This window comes from Diabrotica undecimpunctata, chromosome 5 (genome assembly GCF_040954645.1).
Source record: "Diabrotica undecimpunctata isolate CICGRU chromosome 5, icDiaUnde3, whole genome shotgun sequence".
Taxonomy (NCBI): domain Eukaryota; kingdom Metazoa; phylum Arthropoda; class Insecta; order Coleoptera; family Chrysomelidae; genus Diabrotica; species Diabrotica undecimpunctata.
In genome coordinates, this window is record NC_092807.1 from 129,994,127 (window position 1) to 130,015,777 (window position 21,651).

Consider the following 21,651-nt stretch of genomic DNA (forward strand, 5'->3'; position numbering starts at 1 on the left):
TGTTCAATTCTTTCATCGTCTAATATCAGTTGCTGTGGTGGTTGTTGGGTTTTGCTTACTAACATCCATTTGGTTTTTGTGATATTTAGTCTGAGTCCGTATTGTGCACTTGTTTTTTGTATCTTACTCATTAGGCAACTCAGTTCCTCCATGCTACTTGTTAGAATCACAGTGTCATCAGCATACCTTATGTTATTAATTATTTGTCCGTTTATCTTTATGCCTTCTGTGCTTTCCTCCAGCGCTGTCTTAAATACTTCTTCTGAGTATATATTAAAGAGAATAGGAGACAAGATACAGCCCTGTCGTACCCCTTTCTTGATCTCAATTTTATTGGTAAATGTAGATCCTACTTTCACTTTAGCTGTTTGGCCCCAATAGAGACTCGCTATTGTTCGAATGTCTCTGTAGTCGACTCCGATCTTATGGAGAATTTCAATTATCTTTTCGTGCTTTACGTTATCGAATGCTTTTGCGTAGTCTATAAAGCATATGTACACGTCTTTGTTCATATCTCTGCAGCGCTGGATAAGTACCTGTAGACTAAAAAGTGCTTCTCTTGTCCCAAGAGAATTCCGAAACCCAAACTGCGAATCTCCAATGTTATCCTCGCATTTTTTGCTTATTCTGTTGTAAATAACCTAGGTGTATGCCTTCAAAATGTGGTTACTTAGACTTATCATCCGATGTTGATCACAAGACTTTGCTTTTGGTTTTTTCGGTATGGCAACAAAAGTTGACTCTAGCCAGTCTTCAGGAAACTCCCCGCTGTTATAAATATTGTTAAAGAGTCTGACGAGTGAGTCTAGAAATTGACTGTTTGTTTCGCACAGCATTTTCAATACTTCCCCGTATACGTTATCGTTGCCTGGTCTTTTGTTATTTTTAAGACCCTTTATAGCATTCTCCACTTCTGATTTTAGAATAGAAGGGCCAGTATCATCATTGCTCAGTGTATACCCACTAGGACGGTCATCATTAAACAGTTGTTCCACATAAGTTTCCCAGATTCTAACTATTTTGTCGGGGTCTAGTTGTAGATTTCCATTATCATCGCATAGCCCTTTCGATAAAATATTGTAGCTTTTCTTTGTTGTGAGTTCCTTCAGTGAGGATCCACACAGGATGGCAAAACCAGAATGATGATGATGCTAACGTTTTAAAGTACCTGAAATCAATTCTTAGCTAAGACTTAGTTAATTTTACTGACCAAAGAGTGAGGATAGCACACAGACGTCGCTAAGAATTTTCACGTTTAGTATTTTTTCAGCAGCCATTAGAATAAAATCGCGGTGTAAAATTTACGTTAGTATTCTAGAGTTAAAGAACTAAAATGAAACTTTTCATATTATAAATTAGATTGTTTTTAACCCTCGGTCATTGACCATATTAGAAAAAAAAAATTTTAGTTTTTAGTTTTCCTCCGAACCTTTTTTTTGTAAAATCGGCAACAGCGCACTTTCATGAATGCGTTATTTACCACAAGCCCCTTGTCTTAAGTGCACTTGTTTAAGTCCGAGTGTGTGCGACAGTCTAAAATGAGTCAATGTAAGATTTAATCCAAGAGGTTAGTTATCACGTTCGACACATTGATTATATATTATCACGCTTATATTGTATGATTATAACATATTGTGGTATTTTCTTGTTTTATCAAACATAGATCCAAAAACCAAACAGCAGTTATAACGAGTATACGAAGAGATTGATATTGAACCAGAAATCGAATATGTCATTTTCAGAAGGCAATGTTCAAAGTAAAACTGAGGAAATGAATGAAGTTGAGGCTTAAAGTGAAATTAAAGAAATAAGTGGAGTTTAAGTTCAAATTTCTTCACCATCTGATGTAGGTACAAGCTAAAATAACTGGACCAATTTACCGCCAGTTCTAAGAAAAAACCAACAAATGTATGATTACGACATAGAATTTCATGTTTCTAAGGCAAGACTTATCGTCAAAATATCATTACAAAATGGCCTTGTGTCAAAAACGTCGCCAAAAACTGCAAAAAGTGTGCTAGAGTGTTGGAAACCCTTGTTTGCGGATAAAATTACTTCTCAAGTTGTTGACTGCAAAAACTAAAAGCTTGAGAAAATGCGACTGTTCTATTCAAAATACCATATCTGTCCACCTACATATTTTAAAGAAATCAGTGCCTTTATAGAATAACTGTATCTCGCCGGTGTGAAAAAGACTCAGCATTTGAATACCAAAGAACTATAGTATGCTGATAAAACTGCACCTGCTTTTTTTCTGCTACTATGTCGAAAATGTTCTTTCATACACGTCTGCAAGCAATTAGATTTGATAATCGTGAAACAAGACAAGAAATATTACAAGAGGATAATTTAGCTCCTATTCAAGAGATATTCGAAAGCTTTGTGTAAAAATGTAAGGGATACGAATAGGAATGAATTTTGTGATAGATGTAAATTTGGGCAATACATAGCTATTAAGCCCAATAGTACAAGATCAAAATACATGCGTTGGTAGATGCTAAAATATTGTATGCTGCAAATATAGAAATTTACGAAGATTAGCAACCAAATGGACCATTCCAATTTCCAAATGACGCCAAAAGTGTACTAAAAAGGATAATGTCACCAACAGATAATTCAGGAAGAAATATTACCACCGATAATTACTACACGTCAAACCACTGCCTGTTAGTGTCCTATGTTCCTAACAAAAATAAGAAATTTTTGATGATGTCAACCTTCCACGATGTTGATTCTATAGATTCACAGTCTGGAAAACAGCATAAACCTGATGTCATGTCATAACATTTACGGTTCACGGTGTAGATCGTCTAAAACAGAATATTCAGTAATACCAAAAAGTGACAAGTCGAAGGGCCTGTATTACAGATCTAACAAAGATGATCTACCCCAATTACCTTATGAACTTCGTCAAACGATTCAAACAATAACAGGTGTCACAACAAAGGTTGAAGTACAGCAGAAATCAAATAAAGATGTGCATACTGTCTATTAAGAACAAATCGTTTTACACAACATTATCGCAGAGATTGTAGCAAACCATTTTGGCAAACATACAGAAAGTATGATATTTAGTTGTTTTAAATGCAGTGTACACAACACTGATTTAGATATTCGTTAATTGTTACTTTTTAATATGGATTTATTATACCTAATTTAGTTTTTTTTTATTTAAAATTTTATTTATTATTCGTAAGCTCAATTTTGTTGGTTTTGAGTTTAATACTTAGTTTTGGTTATTAAACATATTTATTTTCTAATTTTTAAGTTTAATTTACAATAAACAATGTTTTAAATAAAATCTAACAGGTCAGTGATCTTGCTATACATGGCAAGGTCAGTGATCGCGGGTTAAGAATAATTTTCATATAAAGTATACTTGAGACCTTTACTAGGACTTCTAATGAAGTGAATTTAGGATATCACTAATCAGTAAAATTATTGTATTCAAAGTAAATCACAATCTCAAAATTAACTCGACAAAATAGAGACAAATTTAAATGTTAGAATGAAGATTAGTGGTTATTTAAAATAAGAAAAAGAACAAATTTGCAACCATTTAACATTATTTTTTAATACTAATAAACTTAATTTAGGGATAGAACACATTTGTTACCTAAATTATTTATTAATATATATTTATTTAATGTTCTAATACAAATGAATTTCAATTAAACAATCGTTTATTATGAGTTACTAAATATTCATTTGTATTTTAGGTAACAGAAGAAACCTGTGAAATTCTTCAACATTTTGGATACCAATTCGAACAAAGAGGCCTAGTTGCAGTTAAAGGCAAGGGCCAACTTATGACCTATTATTTATTAGGAAAAGCTGGAAAAATAACCCCACCCACTGCACCAGTGTCTCCGATTGCTGGAGTAGGAACAATGGAAACAGTTAATGAAGAAGATGAGTCGCACGACAGTCCAACATCCAAGTCTGATGATAAAACTGTAATCGAATGCTCTGAGAAGATGGATGATGATGTATTTACGTCAGATTCTGGATGTGAAGAGCCAAAAGAACTAAATGAAGCTTCTCTTTTATTAAGTTAAAAAGATTAAATACATAAATTTTTATTATTTTTGATTTTTGTATAGAATTAAGTTTAGAAAGTTTACCTAGGAAATAATTATATTAAAAAAAAGGTTATGATATCTTTGTGTTCAGACATTTGTTCAAATGCCCAAATTTTCTGCTCAGATAGAAAATTAAGTTACCACTAAAATATAATTTTTTAGTTTTTTGGATCGCATTTTAAAAGGACATCTGAACTGCTTTAGTTATTTTTGAAACGACTTTTAATTTTTTTGATATTCTTCTAACGAATAATTTATATACCGATGATAAAATACAAATTTGATATTGTGTCTTAGTTAAATTTAATAATATGGCTTAAGTTCATTTGAGTGTTTACTAAGTTTATAAAGATTTTTCCAATGCCTAAAAACTTTTAACACTTTCAAACACAATATTCCGTCAAACAAGATGAAAAACCAATTCTACCATTTCGCGGAGAAAACGGAATTGTATATAGAGAGAAAGAAAAAGTGGAAGTCATGAAGCATACTTTGGAAATGAGATGCAGAAACAACTGCCATCTCAATTAAGACTTCACAGAATAGGTGAAATAAAGAGCCACAATTTTAAATAAAAGAAAGGGCAGAATAGGTTTAACACATACCTCCCCCGAAGAGATCAAACAGCTAATAAAAAATGATAAAAAACGCAAAGAACACCACAACCAGATACCATCACCAATATAGCGCTCAAAATTCTGCCGGCGAAAGCAATAGTTTATATTACAAATATAATAAATAATATAATGAGACTACTAATTCTGCCCGATACTTCTTGGGCAGAAGGAAAGAGGCTCTTGTAATTATGATCGAAAAACCGAGAAAAAATGGAATTTTTTCGTAAAATTATAGACCAATAAGCCTGCTGCCATCGATAAGGAAAATCGCCGAAAGAGTCATACTAACCAGACTTACGAAGGAATCTGAGGCCATGGGAACCATTCCATTAAATAATCACCCTCAAAAAATTATTATTTATTCTTTATTTTTAGAGTTAATTTCACATTTCACCACAAAAATAGTTTTTTGGTAAAAGCTCGAAACTACAAATTCTGATTTAAATCTTGTATGTTTATATGGGATTTAAGCCACAATTATTGGTTGTAATGAGAATAGTATTTTTAACTAACTTTCAGAAAACTAATTTTCAGAACATTACAATTTCAGACTCGTGTTAGTTCTGAAATTACCAACCGAACTCTACACAACGTTTTCTAGTGGTGGCTTAATATTTCGTTCCGTGAATTTTCCCTTAAACTATTATAAAGTGGGATTTAAGTAAAAAATTGACATATTTTATTACTGTATTTAGTAAACGAGTTATTATATTTCTATTGGTGATCAATTATATATAGTTTAGTGTAATGTACTGAGTTTGGCACAATTTGTAGTGAAATTCTGTAAAACTGTACTAACGCCACAAAAATAAAATATGTTAGACGCAGAAAATAATTGTAAACATGTAAAATAATGTACTTTTTAAATTATTTTTACAATGATAAAAAATACAATACGCAAAATTCCATTGTTATACTGGAATTTTATCTAAAGAAAGATAATTGATCTTACCCATTTTTAAATTTTATTTAAGAACAATTCTATTTATAGTATTAAACAATAAAATAATTTGAAAATGGGAAAGTGTTGCAATAAGTAATCAAAGTTAGGATTATATTTAGCGATCTTATGTCATCCATCTTAAACCATCCCAGGCCGTATCCCAATATACCAAACGGGTCTACCTATAGTGTGTTGGATTCAGAGTAAAAAAGAGTACATTTGTATATATTTATATTCATATCTCCCTACGTACCAACTAAAACCACCCTCTGCTGCTGGGCACGCAGCAATTCTTTTCCAGACCAATCTTTCCCGCGTGCAAATTACCTTTTTTATCTGTGTTTATGTCTGTTAACGCTATTAATTTATTGATTATGTACTTTTGAAAGGAACTACAACGTTAACGGGGGTTTCATAACGGAGTCCCAAATATAAAAAAACCACGGAGTGCTACCATTTAACCCATTAATGCCCACCGCCAAGAGAGAAACCAAAAATACCTAAATTCTTTAGTAGTTGCTTTTAATAATAATCATAATATTATAAAAAATTGGTCACATGCTGTGTGGCCCGGCGTATCTACCAACATTGTGCTCTGAACAATATCATAGAGCTTCAACAGAAAGGATGCGCTAAGGGGTCCATGGGCTGCAAGGAACAACTTATTATCGACTCTAACATTTCTAACCAGGCATACACTAAAAAAAGAAACCTTTTTACTGCCTTCGTTGACTACAAGAAGGCTTTTGATTGAAGTCGATGATAATCTCGTGACCTTTTTGAAGCATATAATGGCAGAGTGGAAGACTAAAATTCACCTTCAAATACCGGGTGAAATTAATATCGAAACTGAAGATATCCCTATTAACCGGGGGCTTTTCCAGGGGGACTCGTTGAGTCCACTTTGGTTTTTCCTAGCAATGAACCCACTATCTCAACTGCTGAACTCTACTGACTCAGGTTTTAGCATCAAAAATAACAACACTGTTGTAGCGAAGCTTAATTATCTGTTGTATATGGATGATTTAAAATTAATGACTTCCACTCGAAACCACCTAGATGAGATGCTAAAAACTGTAGAAAATTTCTCAAATGATATCAGTCTGAACTTTGGACTAGACAAGTGCCGTATACTAAACATAGTCAGAGGAAAGGTTCAGCCCGGAAGTTTCGATATGCAAGATGGCCAGAACATCGAGGCAATGGGTGAAAATGATATGTACAAATATCTCGGAGTAAAACAAGCGCGGAAAATTGACCATAAACAAATGAAAACTGCACTAACTTCGGAGTTTGTGCGAAGAGTAAGACAACTAAATCGGTTATATCTTAACAGTAAAAATTTGTTTAAGGCATTAAATACGTACGCCTGTTCCGCGCTGAGCTACTCATTTGGTATTATAAAGTGGTCAAAAACGGATATAGAGGGTCTTCAGCGGAAAGTAAGAACACTTCTCACAAAGGCGCAAAAACATCATCCACGTAGTGCAGTAGAGAGAACAACATTACTGCGGTATCAAGGGGGAAGAGGACTTATGGATATAGGTGAGCAATTGGATAAACAAATTGCTAATTTAAGAACTTATTTTTAGGTGCAGGCTGAGACATCTACTTTACATCGAGCAATTTGCGCAGTAGATGATACGACGCCGCTTAAACTGAGGGAACAAGAAATGCGCATAAATCACCTGACTAAGCAAGACAAAATGCGCGCCTGGATGAGTAAACCTCTGCATGGGCGACATCTTAATGAGATCAGCCAAGAATATGTCGACAATACAGCGTCCAACTATTGGTTGACATCAGGAAAGATGTTTCCCAAAACTGAGGGTTTCCTACTTGCCATTCAGGATCAGGTTATTCCAACTAAAAATTACCTGAAATATATTGTTAAAGATCCTCAAGTCCAAAATGACAAATGCCGATATGGATACCAAGCCCAAGAAACCATCCAACATCTTACCGGTGGCTGCCAGGCATTTGTTGGTACTGATTATAAAGAACGTCATGACTCAGTAGGAAAGATTATCCACCAAGAACTAGCTGACAAACTGGAACTTCTCCAAACCGACCATCTTCCTTATTATCAATACTTTTTTGATAGAATGCTTCAAAATGACAACTACAAACTATACTGAGACCGCACTGTGCTTACAGACCAACCAGTGGCCCATAATAGACCCGATCTCATACTAGTTAATAAAATTACTAGGCAAACAACACTTATTAATGTGGCGATACCCAACACCAATAATTTACGTGTTAATGCATTAAGATTATGCAGAAAGCTGTGTTACTTTCGACGTTCAGACGCGTACGAAAATTTTTGGGAGATACACCGACATATCAAGTCACCTAGGACTCGATAACATGGAAAGAGTCCCACCAGAGCTCAATCCTTTTGATACCGTAGGTATCTGGGATGAGTGAATTTTCCCCTTAGAGGGAGTGTGAGCCGTATGGCTAAATCTGGATAAAAAAATATTTTGTACATTTTTAAATTTTGTTTTTAAAAACAAAATGGTATAGCCAATCAGGTACACTGGGACAATCAATATAAAATATATAAAACAAATTTGTACATAGCCAATAGCAATATTGAACATAAAAATGCATATAGGCCAAGGAAACATTTAATAAAAATACATACATGTACATTAAAAACACAAAATTGATTATGAGTGAAATATTTTGAAACACTTTCTCTGCTTAGTGCAAAGGGTTACATTGCATTTTTCACACATCCATCTAACTGCCATGTGGCACTGTCGACATCTTTGAGTGTTTGTGGTTCTGTTAGGAAAATGACCATCAGGAGTATTCAGTATAGGGCTACCTGAAGAGCTAAATTAAATACATATGTATACAAAATTCCGACTAAATAAGGTTTACTTGAACATTTTGATAATTTATAAAGTTTTTTTTCTTAACTTTTTCATAGTCAATGGATCAGACTATAATTTCAAGCTAAACTGACGAATTTTCTTTATTATACACATCTAATAAAAAAGAACACTTATTGGTTATTTTATTTGTATAAGTGTAGATAGAGAAATAAAATTAAAGATTGAACAATTTTTAATTTACACTGAATTTGTTGCATAAAATAAGTGTTGCGAATTTACCTAACAAAGATTTGAAACCTATTTGAAGCTGATAACCAAACCAGTTTTTACAAAATACTAACAGATTTTGACTTGTCTTGTATTTTTTATCACTGTACGTCTTCCAACTCTAGTTTTTCTAGATTAATTTGTATATTTTTAAAGTAGGTATTTATGTATATAATACCAAACAAATAGAATTTGTTTACTGTAAAAAATTTATCCACAAAGCTAAACTTCTCCACCAAATATTACGAATTGGAATAAAAGCTTTAGGCTAATTCTGAAGACCAAAGTAGAAAATTTAGCAAACAAGATATGAATAGGTGAAAGATAACAAATATAAGTAGGTAAACACAAAGGCCACGAGTGTTATAGACTAAATACGTCTGTCCTTATTTAGTTGAGCAAATAACGCGTACGAATAAAAATCGAAGAAACAGGTAATATGCGGTTGTGTTTCACATAATATGACAATTCAAAAGCAGCAAGAAATTAAATTAGTTCAAGGATAGTTTTTTACCCATTTTCCTAAACTTAAATCTTTAGTTTTCATTACTTTTCCCTAGTAGGGATGCAACAATTGTATGATTTTTGTCCGTTTATTCTTCTCTTTTTTCTGTAACGAGCAAAAAAATCGTCATTGTAGTCAATATAATCAAAATTTTAAACAGAATGGCGTTTATCGTTTACCGATTTTAAAAGGTATTCGAAAAAAACTGTTCATTATTTTTTAAAGGGGTTGTTAATAATGAAATGTTTAATGAAATTATTAGATAAAATTAGTTTTAATTATTATTTTAAAACTGTACTTTTGGCTGATAATTAAATAAATAACCCTAACAATGCTTTTTAAATAATGTTTTATTAAAGAAACCAAATATTTTAGATAAAATAGCGGTTAACAAAAATTCACATTTTTAAAGTGTTGCCGAAATGATTTTAAAATCACTAAAATTCTATCAAAAATAAATTTTGTCGTCATAAATTATATACAAAACAGAAAAAACGAAGTAACGAACACGGATTATTCGTATTGAAAAAAAATATTTATGTAAAAGTTGGAGCATATAACGTTATAAACGTCACATGTTTGTTATTTTTCTTTCAATGAATATTTTATTTTAATTTCTTTTATTCATTTATTAACTTTATCTTTCATTTTACTATTTTTACTCCAAAAATAGTTGGCGCTCAACTACTAGATCAACTTTCTATTTACTAAATATTCTGTTAAAATCTAAATTTTTATTTTCATTTTCACTTAATATTCTAATGCTTGTATTTAAACCCCATTATGTTCTACTTGATGGAACGTATATAAATTTCTATGCCTTACTTTAGTAGGCAAAATATATCTGTCAGTTAGCAACTCTGCTCTGTCATATCACTTCAATTCTGTAGAGGTGGATCACACTTTTAATAATGTTTTTTGCTTATTTAACTCTTTCAGTCACAGCGTCCTCCTATGAGGACACAAACTTAATAAGCATTATATTGCCGAATAGTGACATTTAAGCCTACGAAATAACATGTTCCCTGTAAAAGGACTGTGTATTTACTCATTTATAAATGATAGTACTATCTAGGAGCGAACCCAGTAACAGTGACATTAAGTTGATTACGTCAGTTTCGGGCGAACTGTCCAACCTCCATAAACATGTAAATTTGTGACAGATTTACACGTAGAATTAAAAACTGAAATATATATATATATATATATATATATATATATATATATACAATTGGTTTGATTATAAATAGAATAGTTTATGTTTTTTTATTTAAATAAAAACTTAACGTTTATGTAAATTTTGTATATTTTTGTCAACATCGACGTTCTCAAGGAAAAACAAACGTACCTCATGACATAAATTTTGAGAGAAACATGTTAGTTTATTCTAGTTTTGATTTATTTCTAATTTACTTTGTTATCATTACCTGGACATATTTCATATTCGACTATTTTTTAAAATTTCAGGAGCTGTTAAAAACAGCTGTTAGAGATGTCAAGATGTAAGAAGAATGGTCATTATGAAATAGTTTGATAATAAACCAGTGATTATTGAATGAAGTGCTGCTTAGGATAAACACAACTGCGGTCAACATCGTGAAGAACCGTAAGCTGCAGTACTTGGGACATATAATGAGAAATCAAGGCCAATACGAGCTACTTCAATGCATTTTGCAAGGTAAAATTGAAGGAAAAAGGGCCCCAGTACAAAGAAGTATATCCTGGCTTACTAACCTAAGAGCATGGTATAGAAAGACCTCAACACAGCTATTTTGTATAGCAACCAACAAAGTCATCATAGCCAGAATGATCGCCAACGTTCGGAACAGACGGGCACCCTAAGAAGAAGTTGCATCTAACTTTTTTGGTATATGACAACTGCTTAACTTCCAAAGGTGGTACAAAAATGATAAACAATATACATTTATGTACTCCAACCTAAAGCTGTTAGGTTGTATGAACAAATGATAGGAGGGTTTGATAAGTTTGAGTTTTTGCTTAATATATAAAGATCGGACGTTCTCCAAAACAATTGCTTTTATATCATCATCATTATCATTATCATCATCAACCAGTATGTGTCCACTGCTGGACATAGGTCTCACTCAGCTCTTTTCATCTGTCTCTGCCTTGTGCAGCTCGCATCCAGTTATTGCAAACACGCTTCAGGTCGTCAGTACATCTAGTTGGTGGGCGTCCTTTGCTCCGTATTGCTTCTTGCCTTGGTCTCCACTCTAACATACGTTTTGTCCATCGGTTGTCTGAATCTGGCAATGTGTTCTGCCCAATTCCATTTTAACGACGCGTTTCTTTCGACAGCGTCTGTTGTTTTTGTTCTATAACGTATTTTTTCGTTTGAGATTCGGTCTTTCAGAGAGACGTCCAACATCTGGCGCTCCATAGCCATCTGAGTCACGCGAATCTCATTTACTACCATTTCTGTGATTGCTTTCATATATATCATGAAAAATACTATAATTGTGTATTTCCTTTGCTAATAATTCGATATATTTCAGTTTTTAACTTTTTTTGTAATTTTACTGGTGGAATACCTAAAATAACTTTGTCCTTATACAAAGACATTCAATAAAGCAAAAATCAAAAGTGCTATATTCAAATTCTATTTTTTTAAAATATAGCAAGTTTCCGATTTTTATTTACAATATTTTTTGTAGCGTGACTGAAAGAATTAAGCAGGATTTTCAGTTGAAAATTCATTTATATTGTTAAATATTTTCTGGGTTTTTTGGCTTAATACAAATTTTTGTCTACATTTTGGGTGAGGACTTCCCGAATCACATGGTCGACCATTGTAAGGAACATACTGCAGTAGATGCTGCTATGAGAACTTTATATATCCCTGGAGTTTAATAACCGGAACTAGCAACCAACAACTACATTCTGCAATCCTGTCTAACTACTTGAAGAGAACATCAGAAGCCATAAGTATCATTTAAAAATCATTTTGTAAAACTGTGGACAAGACTTTTATTTTAATTTAATATTAAAATTTCAATTTTATATGTTTTATGTAAAATAACTATGATTAGTTAATATTTGGTTTATTTGTCCTAGTCATACTCATTGTTCAGATTTACTTCAAAGATAAGACGTCACATTTGAGAGACTAACCTAGATAAAGCCTAATACTTAGCTCTCAAAGAAAGTTGTGAGTTTTATTGTTCTACATTGGCTCCCTACTTTTGGAGATATTGTTACTCATTGGCACGCTTCGTTTCTAATAGGTCGTTCGAAGGTTACATATTAGTCCCACGTTGATCTTTACGTTGGACGCAGAACGTTACTGTCAATGGTCGACCATGTGGTTCGGGAAGTCTTCACCCAAAAGGGTAGACAAAAATTGGTATTAGGCCAAAAAACCCAGAGAAGATTTAACGGTATAAATAATTTTTCAACCGAAAACCCTGCTTAAATTAGCAAAAGAATTTATAAAAATATAATACATCTCTACAGAATTGACAACTGACAAATATACTTTTTTTATTGAGGTAAGGCATAGAAATTTATATACGTTCCATCTAATTGAACATAATGGGGTCTGAATATAGGAATTACAATATTAAGTGAAAATAAAAATTAAAATTTAGATTTTGACAGAATATTTAGTAAGTAGAAAGTTGATCGAAAAGTAGAGCGCCAACTATTTTTCAAATAAAAATATGAAAACTTAAGGTAAAGTTAATAAATGAATGAAATCGAAAGAAATTGAAATAAAGTAAATTGTTAAAGGAAAAATAACAAACCTATATATATATTAAATATATAATGTTCATTATCTCTAAGACAGGTATCCACGTATCCAGTAACTGGCGCCAGTTGCCTTACATGACATCACTGGCATAGTAGTAGTATCATGTAAACACTTTTTTTGTGTCAGTTCAACGCTGTCTGAAAGAACTGTTTCAAATAGAAAGCTGGTCTTTTTTTCATACCAGTGGCTCTAGTCCGCGTCCCCTTTAGCGGGCATTTTGGCACGGAAGGTTTTGTAGAAACGTATAGACAAATCGTTCCATTTGCTGACGTACCTGTGAAGAGTAAAGCAAACGATTGATTTTATCAAGTAGGAACTGGCGTGCTAGTGAGGCTGGTGGATACGTGTAAACGTACCTATCTAGCGCTGTACTAGTCAAGCACTGGCATACCAGTAATACTGGTGCTAGTTTCTGGCTACGGGTAAACCTGGGTAAATTATTACCTTTTACTACTATCTACTACTACTACTACTACTATCTACTAAAAACAATACATTAAGAAGAAAGTTTATTGATTGTTAGAAACAATTCTACCTAAATAAATTTGGATTAGTTAATATATTATAGCTTTGGAAATGCAATTGTCCTATTATGTAAAACATCGCAATAAACATAAAGCATTATATTTGTAATTTTGCAGTTTAAAATTGATTATATTTATTAGATTTTAATCTTAAGTTAAATTAGTTTTTTGAGTTAGGACATTTCTAATGGTTCAACTTATTGTTCGGTTACGTCTACTGCTGTTGTATGAGTTATATGTCATCGAATGTGCACTCTGTCTGGATTGTTTACACATTTCGTATTTCCACAGATTCACAAAGTACATTCATTTCATTCATAATACCAGGATCTATTCACGCTCTCGTTCTAATCTCGGTACGCTCTCGCTCCATTAGGGATGGCGGTATTTGACAAAACACCGGTTTTCGGTTACACCGGTTTGTTTTTGCTTACGGTTTAACCTGGCGGTTATAACAGGCCAAAAAAACCGGTTTTTTAAAAAACCGGTTTTCAGTTTTTTTAATCCAATAGGTTACTTGAACTGAAAGTTTGCACTTTCAGTTTCTGTATTTATAAAATAAAATAAAATTTGAATTATAGTTTTGTTTGGAATAATTACTTGAGAATAATAATTATGATTGGGATCCAAAATAATACCTAACCTAATCCTAATCACCGTAAAAACATAGTAACCGGTTTTTACTTTAAAAATAAAAAACCGGTTATAACCGGAACAAAAAAACAACCGATAAAACCGGTTATTGCGAAGTAAAAAAACCGGTTTTCGGTTAAAACCAGTAGGTTTTTCCCATGGTTCGTAGACTTACTACGGTTGCCTCTTCCGACTGGGGTGGGGATGCTTGAGTTACGTCACCAGAGTACACAAGAATACAAAACCCATTTATTATCAGAGTTTGTTCGTGGTAATTATCTGTCAGTTTAATATTTGCTTTATTATTTATCGTTTCTTAAATATAAGTTTACTTTTTATTTTTGTATTTGAAATTTTGTTGTTGTTTTCTATAAAAACTTATTTTGAATTATCGAAGGAACGTCATTTATTGTAGTTGTATATCGTACCTATTGTCTTCGTATCTTTTTATTCGGTAGGTTAAAACTTTAAAATTTCATTGTATATTAACGTAATAATATTGTTAATGAAATTTTAGAATGCCAAGCACAGGTTGTAGTGTGTAGGAAAGATTTTAAAAAAATGGGAAAAATGGTTATGTAATTCGGTAATTCATTCAATAGTTAATCCAGTATTGACGTAAATTCAGTATACGTGACAAATTTTCAGTGTAAAATGGAGATTGAAGTCCAAGATTTACGTAAATCCTACATTAACATTGGATAAACGTTAACAACCGGTTCTGATTAATTTTAAGTACCAAACTGCCTACATATCAACATTTTTCCATAATTAGGTATTATTATCTACTAGACATCCTTATTTTATAAATATCTTTACTATTTTCCACACATCAAAGACATAAAAACGACGATTAACAATGTTACGATTCAAATTACTGTACTCTCGTGACGTAATTTCGGGCTTAATGTTCATTGGTTAGTCGGAAGAGGCAACCGTAGTAAGTCTACGAACTGTGGGTTTTTCCCATCCCTACGCTCCATTAAAACATTTTTGAGGTACATTTAGATCTGACACTTATTGATGAAATTTGTGTCAGACACAATGATAGAATTATATATTTATTAGTTTGAAATTAAAACTATCAGAAACTTACGATAAAAAGTTCGATGTTAATCTACTTTTAATACTTGTGTCATGATACAAAATGGGTGATAAAAAAGTTCAAAGTTAATGTCGAACAATTAATTTGTTTGTGTCAATGTAAACTTATGACTTATGAATTATGAATTATGGGATATTACAAGTGGAATTTATAAGTACATATTTAAAAATATGTATGCTTAGAAGTAAATGGCAGAATAAGTTCATACTAAAGTGGAGTTACAGCAGGGCTTTATTTTACACTAATTGCTGTTCTCAATTTGGTATCTTGCTTTAATACAATGGGAGCAATTTTAAAACGAGTCTTTGGAAATTAGTACGCTTCATCTTATTAAAAAATCGCTGGATTGTCAATAATGAGCTCAGACATTAACTGATTGTAGACACCGTATTTTCCACGTTTCCAAATCCACTATCGAATTCACTTAGAACGTTTTTCCTTTCTTTTCATATTTAGAATTATTAAACATGCGGAAATTTTGCATTTATTTATAGATTTATTTTTTATAGCGAGATAAAATAAATACTTTGCAAACAAATACGACACAGGATACTACTACTACTACTTATCCGTTTATAACGTTCTCCGCTGTTTTCCGACTTCCACTCGCCACTTAGACCGGTTGTTCCATACATCTTCTTCTATGGCCCTCTCTCTCAGTTCTTTATTAATTCCTTCGCTCCAACTTTTTCTCGGTCTACCTCGTTTTCTCTTTCCTTCTGGTTGCCACTTTAGTATTTCTTTTGGCATTCGTTGTTTGTCCATTCTTTGTATGTGTCCGAACCAGATAAGTTTTTTAGTTGTTTTGTTGTTAGGTCATCTGTAATTGTTCGTTTGGTTCCCATTATTTCTCTAATGCGTTCGTTGGTAATACTTTCTCTTCTAGATCTTCCTGCGGCTCTTCTTCAAAAATCCATTTCCGTCTCTTTCAGCGTTAACAGTGTTCTTTCTTTCAGTTGCCATACCTCACAGCTGTATAAAGTGATACTTTTTACTATAGTTTTATATATCCTCTTTTTATTTTCTTTGCTGATGGATTGGTCCCATAAATGCTGTTTAACATTGTGATGGCTTTTCTCCCTGACATATTTCTCTCTCTTATGGCTTTGTCTAATATTCCATCTTGTGAAATAGTGATACCTAGGTATTTGTAGTCACATCAGTGCTTTATCGTAGTGTTATCGTCTAATATGAGTTCTTTTTGTTGTACTCCAATGCACAGGTATTCGGTTTTCTTTTTATTTACTTCTAGACCCCATATATCATACTCTTCAATTAATTTTCGTGCCATATAGTTTAAATCGTCATAATCTTGAGCCATTATTACTTGATCGTCTGCAAAGTTAAGCGTATATACCATAGTATTGGTGAGCGGTACACCCATTGTCCTGCATTTTTGTTTCCATCTTTTTAAAGTACTTTCGAGGTATATTTTAAATAAAGTGGGAGACAAGCAACATCCTTGCTTTAATCCTTTTGATGTTATAAATCCTGTTGTTATTTGTGTCCTGCTTTTATCTTTGTTATTGGTTGGTTGTATAGCACTTTGACGGCTTTTATTAATTCTATATTAATATTCGTGCTTTCCATTGATTGCCACAGCTTCTTCAGTGGAACGCTGTCGTAGGCTTTCCGTAGGTCGACGAGCAACATATGAGTCTCTTGATTCCTTGCCATCTTGTTTTCTATTATCTGGGTTAAGGAGAAAATGTGGTCAATAGTGGATCGACCCGTACGAAATCCTGCTTGTTCTTCTGCTTCATAATCCAAGTCGATTAGATATCGATATATAAGTATATATAAGTTAGGATATCGATACAGGATATGTGTCATAAATAAAAATATAAATATCGGTTTATATATATTATATAATTATCTGTTTATAATATGTAGAGGTATCGTATACTTATCAATAACATAAATTGTTTCAAGTTCTATCGGTATGTAAACACGAAAGCGAATTTATGTCTAGCACTTGACTTTTATTTACGGAGATACGTGTCAGATCTAAAAGTACCTGTACCTTAAAAAAATTTACGTCATTTAAGTCATTAAAATATTTCACCAACATGTCGGATACTCCTATTTAGTATATCGATACTTTGTAACCTTATTTAACTGACTTTACACTATATTCGAACATTTGTGTTCCTGGTAAGTATGAGTGAATTTATTGAAACGTAGAATTAATTATTCAAAAAGTATACATAATAATATATAAATAAAAATTATTTACTTGTTGAGTTTCTCTAAAAAGTCTCCACATATTACTTATACATTGGAGCTTTAATAGAAAGTAATGAAAATATATTAAATTGTTTTGAGAGAAAAGTACTGAGGAAAATTTACGTTACTAGGAACGTTACATGACATTCGAAAAGACGATACAACTTCGAACTTGATAAAATATACCGAGAACCAGAGCTGCCTAGATAGCTCGGAAAAAGTACATCGTCTTTATTGCCTAATTATGTAAGTTCAATTTCCACTACAAAATCAAAACATATTGCCTGGATACCTCTTCGAAGGCCCTGACAAATGACAAAGTAAGAATCTGCCTAGTACAGCTTCCCTACACTTAACCGTTAAAAGTCAAATTGCTTCAAACGTATAAGATAATAAAAGCAAGTGTCCTTTAACACATCAGAATAGGGCGTCTTAAATGAGTAAGACATATATTGCGCATGAAGTAACATTACCTGGTAAACAAATTGATCCTTAATAGACTCATTGTTTATAGGGGAAGAAAATGACCCAGAACAAAATTCCGTGATAATTTTGGAAAAAACGGGAATAATAATAATGAGAAATAAAGTAATAAGCGCTTACTGGACGGAAATTATTAAGATGGCTATACACACATTGTTGTAAACCCAGAGTGATGATGTAGTAATTTATTTAGTTTACCATAATTATTACATTAAAAGTAAAATCGGCCCCGAAAGCTCTAGAAAACAATCTAACTGAGATTTTCATTTAGCATTATTATATAAAACAAAATTTGCATTTTGAGAATTTCTGAAAATGATATAAAATTAAATGTTTGTTTTCGAGTATGGCTTAGCCATTGAGACAATATTCTAGCGGCTCTTCAAATTTTAGGTCTTCCTAATGATCATCATATAGTTTCACATAAAGAACTACTGGCATCAATGTATTTTTATCTGAAATCTTCATTTCCTACTGGATATCCAAGTGTCTTGCCGGCTGTAATTCTACAAGTTTTCATCTTAGCCGATCTTTTTACAGTATTCTAACACTAACATTAAAAACATAATTAAATTACTTCATGCTACAAATGTATCTATTAGACTAACTCTCTATAATTTAATTTTACTTGTATGTTGGTCTTGTTATTCTGGAGTTCCAGCAAGGCTTCTCAGCGGACCGTTGTTTACTTATTTGATAAGTTTCTAGGGCGCCTCGTACGCCGTTACTTGGTAAGCTCAAAACGCCTGCTTTATCGTTAGCTTAGCGTGATTCGAATACCGTTAAATTATCTAAACTAGACAGATAGCTAATTCTAACGTTCGATGACTTCAGGACCTCGCCATTGGAATGGGGATCAGTAGCATAGCGGGCGGGATGGCGTAACATTACTATGTTTTTCATTTGATTCGTATCGGTTTTAGTTTCGATACCTTATGTAAGCATAGTAAGCATATGTTTTGTTTTCTTTTATGATCTCGCATATTATAAAAATGACTTAAGTCATTATTTCAAATTTTATTCATTTGTTTAACTAACTTTTTTAAAAAAATATTTGTTTAAATATTTTTTTCACTGATTTTAAATCATTATTTTAATATCATTATAAACCTAAAACTAAAAATACATTATTTTGTATTTTTCTAAAATAAATCAGAAAAAATTATTAGACAATCTCAAATTCTATAGAATTACATATGAGCTTGAAATATTGTAAAAGAGTATATTAAAAATGATTATTAAATTAAAGGAATATCGGTTATTACTTATGTTAAAGCACCCGAAATATCTGGAACATTTGTCGCAAATTTTATTATGTTGGAAACATATTTATTTATTTATTGTATTATTTCATTAGAATACTTTATTATAAAATTATTACTGGTATTTTCCAGATATTTAGATGCTTATTTATAAACAAAATTAGGCCAGAAATGTTGTGAGATTTGATATGTGAAAATAAAACATTAAAATAAATACATTTGTTTTATCGAATAATCCAGTAGTAAAGTATTGTTCAAATTTTTAGACGAATTGCCATTTTCAATTAACATTTAATTTTTATTATTTTAAAATTTACACTGTATGTTATACTATTTAAATATTAAGCTAAAATGGTGCAGAGGTCAGGCAAATTAGTATTACTGAAAGCAAAAATTTGGAGATTAAATTGTTGAGTAGGTTTTGAGAATCTACAAATCCTAAAAAAATGTGTATTTGAGACCATTCATAATAAAAATCATTTAAACTGTATTAGCTATAAAACAAATTAATCCCCAACTGGTGACTTAATGCCACTCAATAACCCAGAGAGGTACAAGTTTATTTGTAAAACCTTTACGCATTTAAAAACACGCACGAACTATAAAATGTGTATAACTTAACTTAATTATAAATGTGTCCGCCTTCTGTGAACAGTAACGTTCATTGTCTTAATAATATTATACATTTCACACTTAAGATATTTTATACCGAAGTATTTTAGCCTTCTTTCTAGATGTACCGCTTCTGCATCATCTACTGATTAAACCAAATCCTCTTCGAAACGTAGATTTACTTAGCTTGGACTTCGTGACATATTTTTCTGTAGGTACTTATTTTGAGCATCGTACCTACTTTCCTGATTGGTTGTCTTCCTGTTGGTCTAACAGGATGGTGTAACCATCCTGTTAGATCCTGATCAGATGGTCGATTAGTCGGTATTTTGATCTGTACATCCCATGTATCCGATTCTTGACGAGGATGTCCCTGGTCTTTAGGAGTCTGCTTGTGGCTTCTATCTATCTATACAAGGATTTTTACAGCTGTCGCCGCCTTACCTCTTTCAGCCAACGTCTCCAGTCCTTTCTGTTCTGCCATTCTCCATCTCTAAGGTCTCGTCTTTCCATGGCCTCGTCCACTTCATCCCTCCATGATCTTCGGGGCCTACCTCTTTTACTCCTTCCTATTGGGCTCCAATCCGAAATCTTTGCTATCCACCTTGTATGATCTGTTCTTCTCACATGTACATACCAAATTAAACGTTTTTCTTCTATGTAGCTGAGTATGTCTTGTTCTACTGCCATTCTTCATTTTATCTCATCATTTTTGATGCGATCCATTTTTGTCACTCTGCAGCTTCTCCTCATGAACTCCATTGCAGTTGCTGTGATTTTGGACCTGTTTCGTTTATTTATTACCCAATTCTCTGCTCCATAGGTCATTATACTGCGTACCAAGGTGTTATAAATTCTCTTCTTTGTATTTCTGGTAATCTGTCTATCCCACAGTACCCCGTTCATTTGTTTAATACATGTTCTTGTCTGTGCTAATCTGCTGGTTATCTCTTGCTTGGTGGTTCCATTTTTTGAGAGTATGAATCCTAAATATTTGAATTTGTCAGTGCCGTTAATTTCCCTATTATCGTCCATTTCCAAGTTTCTCACTGGTTCTTGCTCTGTTGTTAAATATTCGGTCTTTTCTAGATTTATTTCTAGTCCATTTTTTGTGTATTCCTTTTCTAATTTTCGGAGCATATAGCACAGATCTTCTTCATCTTAAGCCGTTACCACTTGGTCATCTGCAAAGCTTAATGTGTACAAGAAGTTGTCCCGGATTGGTATTCCCATCCCTTCACATTTCCTTTTTCATGGTTTTAATATTTGTTCGAGGAATATCTTGAACAGTGTTGGAGATGTAGAGCATCCCCACAATAAGCCTTCTTGTGGTCTTAAATTCGTTGGAGTATTTATTGCCGGTTTTAACTCTTACCTTGTTGTTGTTGTAAAGGTTTTTACGGCTTCTATTAACCTCTGAGTTATTCCGATTTCCTTCATCGTGTTCCATAGTGGTTTTCTGGGGACCGTGTCATATGCCTTTTCTAAATCTATAAATGCCATGTGTACTGGTCTATTTTGTGTCATTTTTATTTCAATTAATTGTTGGAGTGTATAAATGTGGTCTATGCAAGATCTTCCTGCCGTAAACCCCGTCTGATATTCTCCGATTTTATTTGAGATAGATTTTTCCAGTTTTTCTTTCGGTATTTTTCCATATAACCTGCCCATACATGCTATCACACTGATGCCTCTGTAGTTCCCGCATTTCTTCTTATCTCCCTTTTTATGTATCGAGGTTATATATGCTTTGGACCATTCTTCTGGGATTTCG

General features: G+C 32.6%; 1 protein-coding gene across 1 annotated transcript in view; it reads left to right on the plus strand.

Annotated features, from left to right (window-relative positions):
* The window catches only part of Ac3 (Adenylate cyclase 3), a 399,292-nt gene extending 394,951 nt beyond the window's left edge, over nt 1-4,341 (plus strand). Inside the window, exon 20 of the mRNA XM_072532716.1 lies at nt 3,720-4,341. Within this exon, the coding sequence (XP_072388817.1) occupies nt 3,720-4,058 (339 nt within the window). The 3' untranslated portion in view covers nt 4,059-4,341. The remainder of the gene's footprint in view (nt 1-3,719) is intronic.
* The last annotated feature ends 17,310 nt before the right edge of the window (nt 4,342-21,651 follow it).